General features: G+C 37.5%; 5 protein-coding genes across 6 annotated transcripts; 2 read left to right on the top strand and 3 right to left on the bottom strand.

The window, feature by feature from the left end:
- Positions 1–12,219: 12,219 nt before the first annotated feature.
- Positions 12,220–13,886, bottom strand: LOC117782673. Its single transcript, XM_034619701.1, has one exon. It carries the CDS (start codon positions 13,846–13,848, stop codon positions 12,451–12,453), a length of 1,398 nt encoding a protein of 465 aa, XP_034475592.1. The 5' UTR covers positions 13,849–13,886; the 3' UTR covers positions 12,220–12,450.
- LOC117782674 lies at positions 13,816–14,567 on the bottom strand. The gene is made up of 2 exons (XM_034619702.1): positions 14,263–14,567; positions 13,816–14,207 (listed from the first exon to the last, which is right to left on the bottom strand). Exons 1-2 carry the CDS (start codon positions 14,472–14,474, stop codon positions 13,850–13,852), a joined length of 570 nt encoding a protein of 189 aa, XP_034475593.1. The 5' UTR covers positions 14,475–14,567; the 3' UTR covers positions 13,816–13,849.
- Positions 14,568–15,085: 518 nt separating this feature from the next.
- Positions 15,086–17,699, top strand: LOC117782675 (DNA-directed RNA polymerase II subunit Rpb4). Of its 2 annotated transcripts, XM_034619703.1 has the most exons (5): positions 15,086–15,286; positions 15,407–16,244; positions 16,314–16,774; positions 16,837–17,100; positions 17,178–17,298. In XM_034619703.1, the coding sequence occupies exons 1-4, from the start codon at positions 15,223–15,225 to the stop codon at positions 17,070–17,072; spliced, it is 1,599 nt and encodes a 532-aa protein (XP_034475594.1). In that variant the 5' UTR covers positions 15,086–15,222; the 3' UTR covers positions 17,073–17,100; positions 17,178–17,298. The 2 variants fall into 2 exon arrangements, with proteins under 2 accessions (XP_034475594.1, XP_034475595.1); XM_034619704.1 differs by lacking the exons at positions 15,407–16,244; positions 16,314–16,774; positions 16,837–17,100 and adding an exon at positions 17,419–17,699 and having other exon boundaries at positions 15,112–15,286; positions 17,178–17,358.
- A 742-nt stretch (positions 17,700–18,441) lies between these two features.
- LOC117782656 (protein AAR2 homolog) lies at positions 18,442–20,275 on the top strand. The gene is made up of 2 exons (XM_034619683.1): positions 18,442–19,738; positions 19,799–20,275. The coding sequence occupies exon 1, from the start codon at positions 18,607–18,609 to the stop codon at positions 19,732–19,734; it is 1,128 nt and encodes a 375-aa protein (XP_034475574.1). The 5' UTR covers positions 18,442–18,606; the 3' UTR covers positions 19,735–19,738; positions 19,799–20,275.
- Positions 19,760–20,158, bottom strand: LOC117782657. Its single transcript, XM_034619684.1, has 2 exons — positions 20,000–20,158; positions 19,760–19,938 (listed from the first exon to the last, which is right to left on the bottom strand). The coding sequence occupies exons 1-2, from the start codon at positions 20,132–20,134 to the stop codon at positions 19,804–19,806; spliced, it is 270 nt and encodes an 89-aa protein (XP_034475575.1). The 5' UTR covers positions 20,135–20,158; the 3' UTR covers positions 19,760–19,803.
- Positions 20,276–20,815: the final 540 nt, after the last annotated feature.

A 20,815-nucleotide genomic window follows, 5' to 3' on the forward strand; every position in this document is an offset into this window, starting at 1 on the left:
ATAACATTTATAATTCAATTTTTTGGCTTCAAAAGTATTTTTTCCATAAAAAAATTTTTTTTTGAATGCAAGAAAATTTAGATTTTTTCATTGTATAAAAATTTCAAAACGGACCTTATTTTGAGTGACGGTTACTTGTAAACTAATAATTCAATTTAGGTATAATTTGGACACAGTACTTATAAAGGACGAAACTTTCCAAAAAAAAATTGGATTTTTATTAGTGGCACCAATTATATCTAAAGCCCGGGACTAATTAAGAGATGTTTTAGGAATGTAATATTTATAAAATTACTAAGCCAAAAACAAATTTATAAATATCATAATTAAAAAACAATAAAAAAAATTTAAGTTTTAAAATCTTTCTTATGTTTGTTGACTTACATTTTAAGAACATTCTTTTTTATATCAAGAACTTGGTCTTATTTGAAACTTTCTTAAGACCAAGATTAATTAATTCTTAAGAATTATATGTTCTCAACGCATTTTGTAGACCAATATTCTTAGTTTTGAGACCAAAATCTTGAATTTAGGACATATTTTTCAGTGTAGTTGTGTTTGTAAACATTGTTTTGTTTTGCTAGAACGCATACCAGTCCTGAACCAAACCTCTCGAATACAGTTCCTTTGTGTTACCCAAACGGGAGCAAAACTGGAGAGTGTAACTGTTACATATAATCGGACGCCGAAAATTTGAGTCTCCTACAGAGCCCTGAGATATCTTAAAAATTAAAAAAAAAATATAGGAAAGGCTAATAATATAATAATAATTAATATAAATAAAATTACTTTAAAGAAATTACTTTTATTACTTTAAAAACGTCTACTTGTCCGATCTTGATGCGATTCAGTGGGATAGTAGATAACGTTAGTTACCATAAAATCTGTATTATCTTAAAAACTGTGTGTGTGGTGGTTTTTCGCGATTTGTGGGGCGGAGGGGCGTGGCTTACATTTGAACAAAATTTATCTGCGTGGGGCTTATAGAAATCTGTGTGTCAAATTTGGTATCTCTATATTTTATGGTCTCTGATATCTAGGCGCTCACACATGGCTATATCGACTCGGCTGTTGTTGCTGATCAAGAATATATCGAGCCCTATTTGCATAAATATCGTAAGCACCATTTTTCCAAAATTTTATCATACTCCGTACTTAAAAAAAGTACAGGGGTCTATTGGGTATGTTTTAATAAATATGTGCGTAACAGGCAGAAGGAGGCGTGGCAGACCCTATAAAGCATATATATTCTTGATCAGCATCAATAGCCAAGTAGATATAGCAATGTCCGTCCGTCTGTCTGTCTGTCCGTCCGTCTGTATGAACACTAGATCTCAGAGACTATAAGAACTACCCATACCAAACTTGGTATGTAGGTTCCTCTATATTGCAAGCAGATCAAGGTTGTTTCAGAATTTGGCCACGCCCCATTACCGCCTAAAATCGACATAGAAAATTTCATATCCAAATTATAAGAGCAATTTAAAAGCTAGTGACACCAAATTTGGTATGAATATTCCTCTTATTGCAGGCAGATTCAATTTGTTTCTTGTTTGAATCGGACGACTATATCATATAGCGCCCATATGAACAATCGGTCGAAAATCATGTTTTTTTATGAAAAACTCTTGTTTAATGAGATATCGTAACCAAACTGATACAATATGCATAAAACTTGGTTTTATATATCCTGTCCAAAGTTGGTTTAAATCGGACCACTATATCATATAGCTGTAGTAGGACCGATCGGACGAAAATCAAGTCTTAGTATGAACATCTTTTATGTTTTATGAGACATCGTAACCAATCTGATAGAATATGCATTTAAGCTAACTAAATATTCTTTAGTTTTTCCATTATTAGTTTTGCCATAGTAAGTACGGGGTCTCCGACAGTCGAGTATGCTCGACTGTAGCACCGGCCCACTAGTTTTTGATGCAAATGTGTTCATAATTACCAACCGCATCTGCACACAAAATATTTAATTTGTATTGTTATATTTACGAAGATATTGACCTGTCAATTATAACGTAAGCGACAAGCGACATACGAAACACGACACAAGATTACCTAAAAATACTCTCTTCTGTAAAATTTGATTTTTGGCGCTTACGTTATTTAGTGCTCGATATATACTTTATGGGGTCTGAGATGCCTCCTTCTCAATGTTACATAGATTCCAACGAACACAATATACCCTTTTACTTATTTTTTAAGTAACGGGTATAACAAAAATAAAAAAATATAATAAAATTATCTTAGGAGCAACCCTTTATAAATAGAAGGTTCGGCTTGGAAAAAAAAATTATTAGAAAAATTGCTTGTTATTTTAATATTTCACCATAAATCATTAAATAAAAAATCATTATTAAATCCTAACCCTTAGTACGATTATCAAAAATATAAGAAATTTATTTAACAATCAATCTTATAGTCTTCAAAAATCAAGACAAAATATAAAATTAAAACCTATTGATAAAATAAAATTGTTTCTTGTAATAAACTGAACAAAGGTTCGAAACAATCAAATAAGATGGAGATAATGAGATAAAAAGTAAAAGCACTTAACATGTTTAACATTATTTGTTGCTATAGGAGCTTTTGGGGACTGTTCAAATTTTAATTGTCAACGAATGGTATAAAAAGTGTATTTTCCTAAAATTGTTAATAAAAGACAAACGAATTGCGTCACGCGTCAATTCTGGCATTATCGGCTACTTAAATCATTTCAATATTTGTATACAAGATCTGGTCCCGTTATTAGACACGCGTAATTGCCGTTTTACAGTCGCCGCATTTTGTTGAGGGGTTGGCAACAAATTCAATATTAAGGGCGCTTCATAAAAAGTGGCAACTCGCGATGTTGTTGTTGTTGTTTTCGTAGCTCTTGTTTGTATGATAACCAGATAAGAGAGTATTTTATTAGAAAGCAAGCACGTGTTCACAGCTCATCTCCCGTAATCGTATCGTAATCGTTAGTATTTTAATAGTATTTTTGTTTTTTTTTTTTTTGCATATATATTTTTCAGCCGGTAAACATCCAACATTATTATAATCTAAGATATTATTTATAAAATAGTCGTTCACCTTTTGAACAGTCATTGGTCTTAAGGAATGTGAGCACACAGAGATACAAAACAGACGTACAGAAACATTAAGGGAGTAGCATTCTGTATCCGGGTCGGACTAGGGTTCGAGTTCGGGCTCGGTCTCGGGCTTCTTGTCGGCTCAACAAAAAACACCCTCGTAATCGCGACGCGTTTGCTTTGCTTTTGTTCGTTCATAAAGCGTTGGAAATTATGGAAATTAATTGAAATTCCAAGGATGCCGTTTGCTCTTTTGGCCAAACCAACAAATTACCATCATTATGCCAGTGCGGTGACGCCAACCACCCAACCACCCAACCACCCAACCACCCAACTACCTAACTATTCAAGCAAGCTTTCAACTAAGCCCATTAAATGCCTCGAAGCGCAAATGTGGCGCTTTGAGTTAGCCTAATTTTAGGCGCTGTGATTCGCAGCTGTGTGAGTGTGAATATGTGTGTGTTGAGTTCGTTTGAATTTGGCTGCTGTAAACTGCATTACATTGGCTTTTAATTAAGCTTAATATGTATATCTTGCAATGAAGAAAACGTGAAACGTTGCATACTTTTGTGCGTCACCTGCATTAAAATGAACTGATTGACTGTCCGATTACTTTATGTACGAGTATGTTCTTGTATTTGTGTGATGCGTATATAAATATAGTTAACATATTCTGAAGTTAAAAGCAACAAAAGCGTCCCCCCGCCCGCTCAGCATCATCATCATCAGCAAAAAGTCATATTAAAAATCATTCGCTTGTGAAGATCAAAAGCATTCTTTTTCACCGAAATGCCATGAAGAATGATGTGGGGGCACTCGCAGGGTTGGAATGAGCGGCTGCAAGGGATGGCGAAGTTAGCTGCTGCCCGCCTTGTTCAAGCATTCAACCAAAAAGGCATGGCACACACACACACACACACACACACACACACATACATACGCGTACACAGAAAGCCTGCCTACCTATACAGCTGTATACAGGGAGATGGAGATGGAGATGGAGATGCCAACACGTTTTTATCTTTTTATGCGCTTTTCTGTGTGTCGGTGTATGTATGTGTGTGTGTGTTGTGTGTGTGTATATTTATTTATGGTTTTTCGCATTCAACCACCAAAATAAAAACATATTGTATGCGCTGTGTATGTGTGCACATTTATTAAATATTATTGCTCTTATTTTGTGCGATACTTGGGATTTTTTATTGCCCAGGCACAAAGTTGTTATTGTTATTGTTATTGTTATAATTTTTGTGGTTGTTATTGCTGGTGTAAGTACATACATGCTTTTACATACAATATATACAGGTGCATAAGTGGCTGTAACTGGTTGTTGTTGTTGTTATTGCTGTGATTCTGCTCTGACTTTGCCAACGTTTATTAATTTTAATTCCTGGGCCATGAATAACGGTTAATCAATAAGCCAAATGCATGACTATCATAATGTTGGACACAATATCAGAGCTATTTATTCTTTCTGCAATTATTGTCTTCCTTCCAAATGCAAGAACATTCATCTTTAATATTTTGTTCTTAAAATAAGACCATTTTAAGAAAAATTTACTAATACTTAAAATATCAATCTAAAATATCTTAATATGAGAATAAAAATCTAAAATTGTTAGGAAAGTATAAATAAAGCCAAACTAGTGTTCCAGAGGAGCGGGTTCGAGTCTCGCTCTTTACAAGGAAACTTAATTCCTTTAATTCATTTTACGATCAAAAAAAATATTTTATATTTTCCGGAACGATTGCCGAGTTTAGACGATTAGAGAGTTTTTCATCATTTGTGTTTGTACGCAAACGTTTAACCTTATCATACCACCACTAATCGTTGTTTTTAACAGAGTAAAGTCTGAATAACATTTATAATTCAATTTTTTGGCTTCAAAAGTATTTTTTCCATAAAAAAATTTTTTTTTGAATGCAAGAAAATTTAGATTTTTTCATTGTATAAAAATTTCAAAACGGACCTTATTTTGAGTGACGGTTACTTGTAAACTAATAATTCAATTTAGGTATAATTTGGACACAGTACTTATAAAGGACGAAACTTTCCAAAAAAAAATTGGATTTTTATTAGTGGCACCAATTATATCTAAAGCCCGGGACTAATTAAGAGATGTTTTAGGAATGTAATATTTATAAAATTACTAAGCCAAAAACAAATTTATAAATATCATAATTAAAAAACAATAAAAAAAATTTAAGTTTTAAAATCTTTCTTATGTTTGTTGACTTACATTTTAAGAACATTCTTTTTTATATCAAGAACTTGGTCTTATTTGAAACTTTCTTAAGACCAAGATTAATTAATTCTTAAGAATTATATGTTCTCAACGCATTTTGTAGACCAATATTCTTAGTTTTGAGACCAAAATCTTGAATTTAGGACATATTTTTCAGTGTAGTTGTGTTTGTAAACATTGTTTTGTTTTGCTAGAACGCATACCAGTCCTGAACCAAACCTCTCGAATACAGTTCCTTTGTGTTACCCAAACGGGAGCAAAAACTGGAGAGTGTAACTGTTACATATAATCGGGACGCCGAAAATTTGAGTCTCCTACAGAGCCCTGAGATATCTTAAAAATTAAAAAAAAAATATAGGAAAGGCTAATAATATAATAATAATTAATATAAATAAAATTACTTTAAAGAAATTACTTTTATTACTTTAAAAACGTCTACTTGTCCGATCTTGATGCGATTCAGTGGGATAGTAGATAACGTTAGTTACCATAAAATCTGTATTATCTTAAAAACTGTGTGTGTGGTGGTTTTTCGCGATTTGTGGGGGCGGAGGGGGCGTGGCTTACATTTGAACAAAATTTATCTGCGTGGGGCTTATAGAAATCTGTGTGTCAAATTTGGTATCTCTATATTTTATGGTCTCTGATATCTAGGCGCTCACACATGGCTATATCGACTCGGCTGTTGTTGCTGATCAAGAATATATCGAGCCCTATTTGCATAAATATCGTAAGCACCATTTTTCCAAAATTTTATCATACTCCGTACTTAAAAAAAGTACAGGGGTCTATTGGGTATGTTTTAATAAATATGTGCGTAACAGGCAGAAGGAGGCGTGGCAGACCCTATAAAGCATATATATTCTTGATCAGCATCAATAGCCAAGTAGATATAGCAATGTCCGTCCGTCTGTCTGTCTGTCCGTCCGTCTGTATGAACACCTAGATCTCAGAGACTATAAGAACTACCCATACCAAACTTGGTATGTAGGTTCCTCTATATTGCAAGCAGATCAAGGTTGTTTCAGAATTTGGCCACGCCCCCATTACCGCCTAAAAATCGACATAGAAAATTTCATATCCAAATTATAAGAGCAATTTAAAAGCTAGTGACACCAAATTTGGTATGAATATTCCTCTTATTGCAGGCAGATTCAATTTGTTTCTTGTTTGAATCGGACGACTATATCATATAGCGCCCATATGAACAATCGGTCGAAAATCATGTTTTTTTATGAAAAACTCTTGTTTAATGAGATATCGTAACCAAACTGATACAATATGCATAAAACTTGGTTTTATATATCCTGTCCAAAGTTGGTTTAAATCGGACCACTATATCATATAGCTGTAGTAGGACCGATCGGACGAAAATCAAGTCTTAGTATGAACATCTTTTATGTTTTATGAGACATCGTAACCAATCTGATAGAATATGCATTTAAGCTAACTAAATATTCTTTAGTTTTTCCATTATTAGTTTTTGCCATAGTAAGTACGGGGTCTCCGACAGTCGAGTATGCTCGACTGTAGCACCGGCCCACTAGTTTTTGATGCAAATGTGTTCATAATTACCAACCGCATCTGCACACAAAATATTTAATTTGTATTGTTATATTTACGAAGATATTGACCTGTCAATTATAACGTAAGCGACAAGCGACATACGAAACACGACACAAGATTACCTAAAAATACTCTCTTCTGTAAAATTTGATTTTTGGCGCTTACGTTATTTAGTGCTCGATATATACTTTATGGGGTCTGAGATGCCTCCTTCTCAATGTTACATAGATTCCAACGAACACAATATACCCTTTTACTTATTTTTTAAGTAACGGGTATAACAAAAATAAAAAAATATAATAAAATTATCTTAGGAGCAACCCTTTATAAATAGAAGGTTCGGCTTGGAAAAAAAAATTATTAGAAAAATTGCTTGTTATTTTAATATTTCACCATAAATCATTAAATAAAAAATCATTATTAAATCCTAACCCTTAGTACGATTATCAAAAATATAAGAAATTTATTTAACAATCAATCTTATAGTCTTCAAAAATCAAGACAAAATATAAAATTAAAACCTATTGATAAAATAAAATTGTTTCTTGTAATAAACTGAACAAAGGTTCGAAACAATCAAATAAGATGGAGATAATGAGATAAAAGTAAAAGCACTTAACATGTTTAACATTATTTGTTGCTATAGGAGCTTTTGGGGACTGTTCAAATTTTAATTGTCAACGAATGGTATAAAAAGTGTATTTTCCTAAAATTGTTAATAAAGACAAACGAATTGCGTCACGCGTCAATTCTGGCATTATCGGCTACTTAAATCATTTCAATATTTGTATACAAGATCTGGTCCCGTTATTAGACACGCGTAATTGCCGTTTTACAGTCGCCGCATTTTGTTGAGGGGTTGGCAACAAATTCAATATTAAGGGCGCTTCATAAAAAGTGGCAACTCGCGATGTTGTTGTTGTTGTTTTCGTAGCTCTTGTTTGTATGATAACCAGATAAGAGAGTATTTTATTAGAAAGCAAGCACGTGTTCACAGCTCATCTCCCGTAATCGTATCGTAATCGTGAGTGGTGGCGTCTGTCGGGGCAAAAACAAATTAAGTCACCCTTTTATTACGCTATTTAATTTTAACGTAATATTGTCAACGTTCTTGACAAATGGTCACCCTGCCCAAGAAACAAAACCAACTGCAACTATGACTGCATGTTTGATCCGTAATTTGTCCCACTTGACGATGATGATGATGGCTTAGCCATGGCCTAGGCCTAAACGGCAGGGTGGTTTATTTGTACTACAAGTTTTGACAACACCAAATGCGATTACGCCGTGAAGCTTGCCGGGAGTCTATACACGTCTACAGGCAGCGGAAAATGCGATTGTGCAGGTGCAGCTTCCAGGCGCAGCTAATTAAGCGTGATGAGCAGCCGGAACGAACAATGGATATCATTCTGAGTTGATTTATGATGCTCAGAAACCGAAATCTGCGTTTCGACAAAGCCTACATTTAAAATATTATACTTTTAATTCATTTGTGTAAGTTAATTAATATTATATAGGACCGTTTTTTTAGAATCAAGCTTGTATCTCAGTTCATCAGTGCTAGGTATTTTGACGTAAAATGCAGAGAAACTGATGTCAAATTCAAATTAACTGTCAGATAATTTCTAATCCATCAATTTTGGAAAAGGTTCTGTTTTTCGGTTCGAGCCATAGATTGCCATTTAGGTTCTGTTCGCGTTTATTTACCCCATGAATCTAATATTTAGTTTAGAACCGTTGCAACGCGTTGTTCAATTTAATACAAATACATATTACATGGTCGCTTCGCTCGCGGTGCTACAGTCAAACATACTTCACTGTCGGGGACCCTGTACTTACTATAAAATAAACTAAATTAAAAAGTATTTAGTATACCGGACTGTAGGATACCCTGCCCAGGTATTTATATGATGTTCAGCACGCCAAAGATTTGATGCCCTTGAAAATCACTATATTACACTTTCATCTTTTTGTGTTAATGACAGCTACATGATATAGTAACCCGAACTGAACCAACTTTGGTCACGATATATAAGACAACCCCTAGACAATATCTGGAAATATTAGTGGGCCGGTGCTACAGTCGAGCATACTCGACTGTCTGAGACCCCGTATTTACTATGGCAAAAACTAAGAATGAAAAATAATTAAAAAATTATTTAGTTAACTTAAATGCATATTCTATAAGTTTGGTTATGATATATATAAAATAAAAAAGTGCTTCATACTAAGACTTGATTTTCGTCCGATCGGTCCTATTACAGCTATATGATATAGTGGACCGATTTGAACCAACTTTTGTAAGGATATATATGACTAACTTAAATGCATATGCTATAAGTTCAGTTATGCTATCTCATAAAACAAATAAGTTTTTCATACTAAGAATTGATTTTCACCCGATCGGTCATATGACAGCTATATGATATAGTGCTCTGATTTGAACCAACTTTAAACAGGATATATAAAACCAAGTTTAATGCATATTCTACCAGTTTGGTTACGATATCTTAAAAAACAAAAAAAAATTCTTACTAAGACTTGATTAACGCCCGATCGGTCCTATGACAGCTATATGATATAGTGGTCCGATTTGAACCAACTTTGGACAGGATATATAAAACCAAGTTGTATGCTTATTGCATCAGTTTGGTTAAAATATCTTATTAAACAAACAGTTTTTCATACTAAAACTTTATTTTCGACCGATTGTTTCTATGGGCGCTATATGATATAGTAGTCCGATTCAAAAAAGAAACAAACTTTACCTGCCTGCAATATAGAGGAATCTACATACCAAATTGGGTGTCACTAGCTTTTAAATTGTTCTTATAATTTGGAATTGAAATTTTTTTTTCGATTTGTGGGCGATAAAGGTGGCGTGGCCGAACTTTGAAACAAACTTGATCTGCTCGCAGTATAGAGAAACCAAGTTTGGTATCTCTATCTCTTATAGTCTCTGAGATCAAGGCGCTCATACAGACGGACAGACAGACGGACAGACGGACATTGCTATATCGACTCGGCTGTTGATGCTGATCAAGAACATATATACTTTATAGGGTCTGCCACGCCTCCTTCTGCCTGTTACGCACATATTCGTTAAAACAAACCCAATAGACCCCTGTACTTTTTTTAAGTACGGGGTCTAACAAGCTTGAGCTGCTTTTTCAGGAAGAGAGGCACAAAAATTACTATGTGTTAGTGTACTCTACACTTAGAAAATCGGAGCTATGAAAACAATTTTTTGGCTTGCTTGGAATTTGCATGAAATTAATAATTAAATAATAAGAAACATATACAGATTAGCTGGATATTTTTTTTTTTTATTTGACAATTTTACTATTTTTGTGTATTGATTGTTAAAAATTACCTGCTGAATGTGAAAAGTAGTAATGAGGTATCATGATTGGTGATCAAAATTACCCGCTGAATGCCCCCATTGTTTTTATCGCAGTGAACAATTGTGCTCTCTTGCCTAATCTGAGGCGCGATTTCGTGTTGACCTCGGCTCGTGCTTGTGTGAAAAGTCGAATAAGTTCGGTCCCGGGGCATAGGCTGAACATGTTGAGGATTCGCAAGCATAGAAGGCTGTTAAACATATTTATTAGAATCGAAGAACTTAGAAGGATGTGAAAGCCGAAAACGTACTGGAATAACGTACTAGCATAATAAGTAAATATATATTTAATCGTATTTTTCACAAAAACTGGTAAGCCAAAGTAGTAATCTATGGTCAATTCTAAGATGTTTTTTCCAGGAAAACATAGTTCAAAAACCAATTCCTGGTCCGCGCATTTTAAGTATACATTTTTTTTCTTTTAGTTTTACGAGCATATCTTTAATGCTGTTGACCCGATCCTGACAACAATGGTATCAAAGCTCTAGATGAAACCAGGAAATATAGAATCAATTGTCCTTTAAACATAATATTCGTCGTTGCAAGAAAGATTTTATGAATCGATTCTGCCTAGGTAAAATCGTTAAAATCAACACTAATTTTGTGCCCAAAAAGAAGGCTACAATTCCTTAATCTGTATTTAAAATATCTAACAGCCTGAAAATAATTAAGTAGTTTAATTCTACACGGTGTTCCAAATAAATGATGAAATAACTACCAATTGGTTAAAAAGCCCAAAGGTTATGGAAAAATCAACTTAAAATTACGAAAAGGCTGTGCTCGCGATCGATAATATCATTTCAGTTAGTAAGGCTTGGGAAACAAATTTCTGGTTCGATTGATAAGTTCTTTAATGCGTTTGTTTTAAATTGTGACTTTTTTTAAACTAATTCATAAGTAACTCCTAACTTTGCCATTTTCATACTGAGAACATGCAACCCAAATAAGCTTTTAAAATACTGAAGTAATTGCCAAAAGTTTACAGATTAATCCTTTGATTCTATAGATTTTTTAAAGTCCTGTTTATTCAATGAAACATCGTTTGCACTTAAAATTAAACAACCAAACTGGTATCGACTCACAAAAGCGTCTGAGCCGTGGAAACGTCCATATTTTTTAAATTTTGTTTTTATAAATTACAGTTATCTCCGATACTAGACATTTGTGCTCTATTAATAAGTTAATTTACTACTAATCATGGAATAAACAGAAAGTAATTTTTCAGCAATTGCCTGGAACGAAATTAACTGAATTTTAAACTTACACAAATCAGGGCTGAAAAGCATGCACAGCATATAATTACGACATTTTCAGTTTTACTAATAAGTTAATCAAACTAATTAGACAGTTGCTCTAAAAATACCGAAAGTCGGCAACGGCAAGAATAACAGAAACAGGAAAAGGGAAAACGAAATGCCATTGCCATTTAGCAGCCAGAGATTCCACAAACACATCCCTACCCCATTCAACCGAATGACCTAAGTATGTTGTTAACGACGAAAAGGGTTGCTGATGTCGGTGGTCCTGTAGCTGTTGTTGTTGTTATCACGTCTACACTGGAATTTATGGGTAACTTTTGTGACATGGACATGTTAATTGCCCCGCTTGGTTGCCAGGCTTAGAGTTGTTTTACAAAGTTCTTAAAAATTGGCGTACGCTTTGTTTCGTTTGCTTTTTAATTAAATGTCGCAATGTGACCAACAGTATGGCAGGGGAAAAGAGGGAGTTACCATTCTGGTTATGACCATTGGTCAGTGGAACTCACCACATATAGACAAACAGTTAGAGCAGAGAACATTTTAAGCTCTCTAAATTGGATAAAGTGCTTGCGCTTTGGCTGCTGTCTTGGTAACTCTTGTGAATGGACAACGAAGCATCAGCACAGCACTGTTGAGAGATTAAGCATAAAGGACAGACTTTATTTATTAGTCAAGTCGTTATCAATGTGGTTACAGCACTTTTGCTTTGTATTTGTTTCGACAAAGTTGCTAACAATGAAAGAGATACAAATAAGAATTCAACATTAAATATGCAAGTAGATATATAAATTAGTGATATATTTCTTAAAACTAAGATAAAAATCAAAGTTGTAAAACATACTTCCTTTAATAAAATTCCATTTCACTGTCATTCGGTTTGGCAAACTTATATATTATTTTGTGCTTTCATCATTTGTCTTCTCTTCCGGCTGCTGATTCTTCACCAAGCTGCCATAGTACGCCGTAATGGCTACCAAACGCGTATCCAGATAATTGTGCTCCACCTCACACTGCCCGCCCACATGTGAAAGGGCAATCACCTGCTTTATATTCGAGCTGCGAGGCAGAAAGATGCCAATGTTGTCCGACAGTCGCCTCGCATGTTGCATCAACTGCGTGGCTCCTAGTGGCAGCAGATGCTGCTCAATATCGAATGTGGCCTGCTTTTGATATCCCGGCCCACCCCAGGGCGGACTGAGGAACACAACATTGGGACGCAGGCGTGTGCTGTTTGCGAATTGCATAAAATCCGCATGTATGAACTCAATCTTGTGGGCTACACCATAAATGGTGGCATTGTGCTTTGCCATGGCCAATTTGTTGGCATCGATATCAATGGCAATCACTCGTTCGCAGGTGTTGGCGAATTGTATGGCATTGCCGCCGCATCCGCAAAAGGCGTCCACAACGATATCGCCGGATAGTCGAAGTGCCGTCTGCTTGGCAATCTTCTCTGGCGTCACGGAAAACCAGCTTTCATGATCCAAAAGTATGCCCCGATCAAAGCGTGAAAACAGTGAGAAACGCTTGAACCAATACTTTAACATGGTGCTGTTCTGCATAAACTCTGGGATTCTACCGTTTGGTACCTTTTGGCGCTTCTTTTTCTTGATGCTCCGAGATTGCACCGAGTGCAGCGCTAAGTCCTTGTCTGTGTCCTTAGACATGATTAATAAAGTCGAGTCGTTATCACTATCAGACTCACTATCAGACACAGACTGCGGCTTTGGTTTACGTTGCTTTCTGGCGAGTGGGGCACCAAAGGATGTGGGTAAACCAAGCAATTTTAGCTGCTGCTCCTCGTCCAGTGAGTAGGGATCGTCGTTGGCGGAGAAGTACAGTTCGTCACAACTCTCCGGATTCTCTACACCTTGATCAATATTTAAATCCGCCAAATGCTCATTAACATTTGATAAAGGTTGATCAACGTCTCCTAGTCCATTAAACAGATCGTTTTCGTAGTTTTCAAAGGCACAGGTGAAAATATGCCAAAAGTGTTCGCTTTGCTTACTGGCGTGTTGCTGCCACAACTCCTCCCAAGTTGCTCGCTCTGCAGCTGTAGCTTCTTCAATCTGCTGCTTGTATTCTGGATAATGTTTATGCCACTTTTGTTCCAGCAGCTCATGACCCTCTCGTTGCCAAAACTCAATCCAAGCAGTTTGCTGTGTCTGATCCTTCCACTGGGACTCCAACTGAACGCCGTTGGCAGTGCTCTCAGTATGCTCAAATAACTGGGAGAATGTATAAAATTGGGGATTGCTTCGCGATGTGCTTAGATAGTGCGAGTTCATCTCATAAGCTATTGATATGGTTTTCGTTGCATACTACTCGAATCTCCAGTCGACGTTGAATCAACTGCTCGGCCTGATCGATGCGACGCGTGTTCCAGACATTAAGCGCCGGCTTGTGAGTTGTGTGTATCTGCTCCAGGAATTGGGAACGTGCTTCCTCTCTATCGCCAAGTAGATACAATTGTTCGTGCAAGCCTCGAATGGTCAGAGCTTCACTGTTTGCCTTCTGAACGTTACAGAGCACAATTTCACCGCGGACAATGCAATAGCTACCATGCGCCAGACTTTTGTCGCCAGATTTATCGTAGGTGAAATTTAGCAGCAGCAAAGACACCGCTCCAGTCGGCAACTTGTAGTCACTGATTATTGTACGAGTTATTAATAAATATATAAGCAACTAGTTCACTTACTTACCTTGGCAGGTGAGGTACTGTTACGTTCTCCAGCCGAAAATAATCCGGAATTGCAGATAAACGACCAATAACAGCACATTTGCCGTAATGAATCTGCCTGTAATCGGACTCGAGTGCCAACTCCTCGACTAGCAAATGTTTGAAGAAGTGGCAGTATTTCGGGAGTTTTTCAGCTAGATCGTCGATCGGTGGTGAAACATTAACTTCGTTCATTACTTTCTAACGTATTCAGTCAGAAGTTCCCACAAATCGAAGTTGCGCCTCAAAATTAATTGCAACAGCATGCCGGTTCAGTGTTTCCAAATTCTTAGACAAAAAAAATAGCTGTTTCTGTTTTTAGTTATGTGGCAGCCTTGAATCCTAGAGAATAATACCGATAGTTTGAACGTCTGGCAGTCTCTCTATTCAATACAAGTGCGAAAAACTTGGCAGCTGACGGAAACGCGCGTGAAATTTAAAAATTTAACAAAAAACGTTTTAAAAAGCAATTATGACAAGTCCAATGAAATTCGAAATTTAATAAAATAAAGGTAAATGATTTTATAAGCGCTTAAAGAAATTACAAAACAAATTTATAAAAATATATTCAAAAATCAGCAAAATTCTATTTCAAATTAAAAAAAAAGAAAAAATTACCTTTTTTTTTTTGAATATTTACCTTTTGTAGGTGAGCCAGATCGGAAATTTTTACTGGGTGGCAGCCTTTAGTAATTTTTCCAAATAGTATCTTTTTATGAATTGAATGACTGCCCAACGTTCAAACTATCGGTAACATTTTTCTGCCAAGGTGGCAACATCTTTCAAAAAACAGAAAGAAGAAGAAGCAAAAATTTCGTGCTTTTTGTGGTTGTCGAAAAAAGGCGGCATTGCGGCATAAAACAATTTCATTAAAACAACTCGTCTATTAAAACGATAGTTTTATATATTTTAATAAAGCGCGAGCATTAAGTAAAGTACAATCATGTCGTTCATGAGTCCCGTGGATATGGTGGATGAGGATGCCGCCGATTTGCAGTTTCCCAAAGGTAACAACAATAACAATAGTTAAATATGAAAATAAGCAACTTACAAGTGAAAGAAGAGTGCTTTGGGTGGCCACTAGGCACCAATTGTTTACCATAACATATTCAATTACTTATTTGCAGTTAAATTGAAAACAAGTCAGGTGCCGCAGTCTCAGGAGCATCAGCAGCTTTCTACAATAAAATTCGAGCGGGCACGCACCGATGAAGAGACCAAGTGTTCTTCGGTATTCTATAATGCTCAGGCATTTCATAGCCAGATGGAGAAAAGTGTGGCTGTTGTCACCAGTGGTGCTCTTAACAGCGGCCATGCATCTGAACCAACTTGTGCCACGTGTCGTTGCATCGTCACTGAACCATACATCAAGTGCTCCGAGTGCTTGGACATCTCACTTTGTCCACAGTGCTTTGCACGAGGTCGTGAAATTGGCGCACATCGCAACAACCACGCCTACACTATAATCCGTGATGACATTCAGGTGTTTGCCAACGAATTTGGATGGACGTCACGGGATGAACGAACTCTGCTGCAGGCGCTGAGAACACACGGGTATGGAAACTGGGATGCTATAGCAACTGAGCTGGGCCGACGACACTCGCCAGCAGAGGTGCAACGGCACTATAATGATTGCTACTTTGGTGGCATATTTGAGCGATTGGTTGGCCTGCAGCATGATCGTCTTTGCTACATGCCTGAGCGTATGCCATATGTGTTCAAAATGAGATCGGTTGAGCCACCGCGACACGATGATATAGCGTCCATTCAGTTCAAAATCAATGCCGGCTATCGCTGTGCACGTGGCGACTTTGATACACCTTACGATGCCTCTGCTGAAGGATTGCTGACCATAATAAACGAACAACAACATGCTGATGATGAGCTTGATTCTGAATCGCATGACAGAGAACTGGACGAGGAGCTGCAATATGCGCTAGTGCTTGCCTATAACAATCGCATGAGGTACTATAATGAATTCCTAATCAACCTGACAAATGTCTTTACCTAATATATACAATTATTCTTTTGTAGGGAACGCCAGCGTCGCTACAACATAATGCGAAAGCACGGCCTCATCATGCCCAATCGCACGGTCAGCTGGATAACGAAGTATGTGAATGTATTCCGTAGCGATTCCAGTTGCATGCGTTTTCTCGCTCTCATGCAAATCTCAGAACCCGTCCAGTTTGACATGTTGGTAGAATCGCTGCGCTACTATCGCCAGCTGCAGAATCGTATCCATTGGTTGCACGATCTCCGACAGCATGGCGTTCGCACTCTCTACGGTGGCGCGCTTTATACGCGACTGTCCAAGCAGCGACAGCACGCTCAGCGGGAATATGCTCGACAAAGGCAGAACGATGCCAATGACTGGCAACAGCTGGTCCATCATTACGAGCAGAATCAGAACATGGAGCAAGCGCCACAGGGAAGCAGTTCCAGGGTGTATATGATGTATCCACGGCGCAAGGCAAGTCCAATGGAGATTAAAGGTAAGCTAAGCCTATAATCACTCCAAATCGGAAGACTAATAACATGATTCCTTTCCTTACAGATATGCCAGGCTACTCCAAGCTGGATGCTGGAGAGCGTACACTTTGCAGCGTAGCACGTTTGATACCCCAAGCTTACTTGGAGTACAAGAATCAACTGATTGCGGAGCACGCCAAACTGGGAAATCTTAGACTGGGCGATGCACGGCGACTCATCAAGATCGATGTGAACAAAACGCGACAGATTTACGATTTCCTAGTTGAAAATGGCCACATCCGGCCGCTTTCTTATGGCTAAACCCATAAGCATTATTTATATTTCACTTGTAAATTGCACAAGCAAATTAAATATTTAGTTTATCAGATCAGATCCACTTATGTACTCCATCCGACTGTTTTGCAGAGTTCGAAAATGCGGAAACGTTGCTGATATCTGAGGTTCACATGCTGCTCGATCATCGGAAGCGTCAAAACGAGTCCGCCGACGAAGAGCAGGAATTTTCCGAGGTCTTTATGAAAACGTATGCTTACACAGACAGTTTCCGCAAGTTCAAGAATAAGGAAACAATTATGTCTGTACGCAGGTAATTGTAAACAGTTCCTCTTAGATGTAAATTTTTAAAATACAATGTTTTCTCTTCTAGTTTGCTAATGCAAAAGAAACTACACAAATTTGAACTAGCAGCGCTGGGTAATCTGTGCCCAGAGGCACCAGAGGAAGCTAAGGCATTGATACCATCACTGGAGGGTCGTTTCGAAGATGAGGAGCTTCGTCAAATACTTGACGATATCGGCACTAAACGTAGTTTACAATACTAAGTCACCTGTATTTTAAAGTGAAATCATGTAAACTTTTAACCATAAAGTAGAATATAAGAATTACAAAATAACAGCACGTTAAAATACTGTGCGATTCACATTTCTATATTTATTTTATTTTCTTACCAATATGTAAAATTGGAATATACATAATTGAAGAGATAAAGCACTTTTTTCTATTATATTTAAACTCTGACTAAATTTAGAGTCACTTGCAATCCTTGGGGCGTACGACCACTAAGTAAATATCCTATGAGAACGCATTTCATACAACGAAAGTAGAAAAAACGGACCGTTCTTTTTTTAAGGACCATTGTCAATATCACAGCGGACTCAATGCTTGGCGTTTTCTGATGAAACTCAGTTGTATGGGATGTGTTCTCTACATGTTGTTTTCTTAGTGATACGACCTACGTCTTCCTACGGGAAACTGCATCTAATTCCCAGCCTAATACGGCTATTTATCTGTGAGTTCCTTTTTTTTCACAATTTGGTACAATTTGAATAAGTTCGGCGATTAAATTTGCGCCATTTCACTGATGACTGTGCGAATGATAAGCTATCGAAAACCATTAGAGTAAGGCTACCATCGATTGTATTAAATCATTTATTGATTAAATTAAATTTTTCAATTTTTCCACATTTCATAAATTAAATTTCCTTTTTATTTTAATTTTTTACATATTCCACTTCAGTTTTCCTTGCTAAAAATTTATCCATTTCCAATATATGCATAACAATTTAAAAATATATTCAATTTGTCAAATTTCCGAATCTGTAGCAGGAATACCTCTATCATATGAGACAATTAGGGATGTGTGAGTTTTAACCAAAACAAAATCGATTAAAAATCGAGTCGAGTCCCACAACTATAAACATATTTCACTAAAAGCAATATAACTATTGCTAAACATGCTAAAAGCATTTAAAATCTGAAACTGATTTCCCAAATGAATGAATAATAAATATTACAAAGTAAAATATAACACGAATCAAATAAGAATATATTCAAAATGAATAAGGACAACTCCAGCATGGAAATGGATCCTGATTTGGCGCTGCGACTGCTTTCCGAAGGCGCCGTTTTGGTCATAGCTGGCGTTCCCGTTGGCACCGAGTTCGGCGTGGACTTGTGCTCGTACACCATCGGTCCAGAGTTCCGAGGCGTCAAAATGATTCCACCTGGCGTGCACTACATCTGGTGCGCTTCCCGCGGACCTTATGGCGACACTGCACCGCGTGTTGGCTTCGTCCACTACTTTCATCCCAACGAAATTCTGGTACGCGAGTGGGACAGTGAACTGGAGGAGCTGCGTCCACGTCAGACTGCCGAGCCAGAGGTGGAGCGTGAACGTATACGTAGAAATCTAGCGCAGTTGGAACGCGTCCTCGCTCCTTATGACTATCGATATGTCTGCCAGTGGAAGGATCTGACAGGCAGTGTAAGTGAGCCATGTGTAGACCGTTGTCGCCCAGAGCTCGGAACCATACGCACAAACATTGAGCTGCAATCCTGCACGGATGCAGATAGACCCCGGGGGAATGCCGGTAATATGAGCAAACGCCATACAGCTGCCAAACTGCTGCTGGACGAGACTGACATGCTTCCCAATCTGAAGCCTGTGGCGGGCACAGCGCCACGCTTCTGTGTTGTGCCTGCGCGTGTGCCACAGGATGCACTACCAGCGGATATATCCCGTCATGCCATTGACTGCATTGCGGCTGTTAATAAGCTATTTGAAAGCTTCGGGAATAGCCCTGATGGGCTCATTGAGGAGCTGCAGCTGGCATTTGTCTTCTTTTTGGTTGGCTACTCTGTGGAATCGTTGGACCACTGGCGTAAGTTGCTTGCTTTGTTGGCACACTCGGAAACAGCTGTCAGCAAACACAAACTGGCCTACATGAAGTACAGTGAAGTGCTGGCCCACCAGCTGCCACATCTACCGGAGGAGCTAATAACCCCCAGCCCATATAACACAGTCTACAAGGATGTGCGTGAGCTGCTGGTGAATCTATACGCCGGTGGACTTATGGTGAGCGCGGAACGTCTGATCAAGCGACTGGGAAAACAGCTCAACTGGCATTTTGAAGGTCTCCTCGACGAGGATCCAGAGGACCAGCCGGTGATAATTGAGTCATAGTTAGGTGAATTAAAAAACACTCAAATCTCATTGTTAGTACTTTATTGTTGGTATTTTCTGCTAGCTGTTTCAGCGTAGTGAATGCTGAGTACGCAAATAGTTCCACAGATCCCGAGCCGTGCGTATACTGACCATAAACTGACACAGCTTCGTCTCAATCAGGCAGAGGATGATGAATTTGGCGCGCTTATCCTTGAGCAGGGACTGCAAAAGGTCAACAATGGCAATGAATGTAAACACTCAATTAATTCCGAGTACCGGGTACCTCTTCATTATTCTCTGGTCCACTCTCGACCACACTCCACAGATCTTCGGACTCCAGATACGCACGCACCGTCATCGACCAGGCCTTGTAATTGTCCAGACCTTTGAGCTTCTCAATTTGCAATTGCAGCGCCATGTCTTCCAATTCCAATTGATGTCGTCTCCAGCTCAGCGACGTTTTACAAATAAATCGTTAGGCCTTTCGGCTCGACCACTTTGTGCTGCATTTATTCTTTGCCAATTTGTGTAGATTTTCAAATATAGATATGTAAGCATATGCCATATGTGACACACGTCTTTTGTAATGTGAAGGGGATGGACAATACGGGGTAGAACTAACCCAAACAATGCCCACTAGACCTAGTTCACTTGCTGCTGTGCTGTGCTTTGGCAATGAGCTCAAGTGGTCACTGCCACTTTTATTTGGTTCATCTGCATTGCTGACTTGTCTGATTGTTATCGACTAAAAGATACCCCTCTAGTAATAGCACAGATAAAGCTAGTTTTAATATATATACAGGCCTGCTCTGGTTTTCACTTCTTATTTTATAGGATTTCATAAAATGTATTTTTAATAAAAAATAAGTAATTAAAAATTGTCTTTTTTGACCTAATCAGGATTAAATTTACCAACTCGAGATGAATTCAATACGCCAAATGTTAGTCGAATTAAGATTTGAACAGGTTTAAGAATTTCACTTCCGATCAATCATTCCGAAAGTGGCAACCAGAACAGGCCTGATAGTTACACCACAATTTAATTAAATTGTGTTTATGAACAACCAGAAACTAAACTACAAAAACTTTATAAATAAAA

This window comes from Drosophila innubila (genome assembly GCF_004354385.1).
Source record: "Drosophila innubila isolate TH190305 chromosome 2L unlocalized genomic scaffold, UK_Dinn_1.0 5_B_2L, whole genome shotgun sequence".
NCBI lineage: Eukaryota > Metazoa > Arthropoda > Insecta > Diptera > Drosophilidae > Drosophila > Drosophila innubila.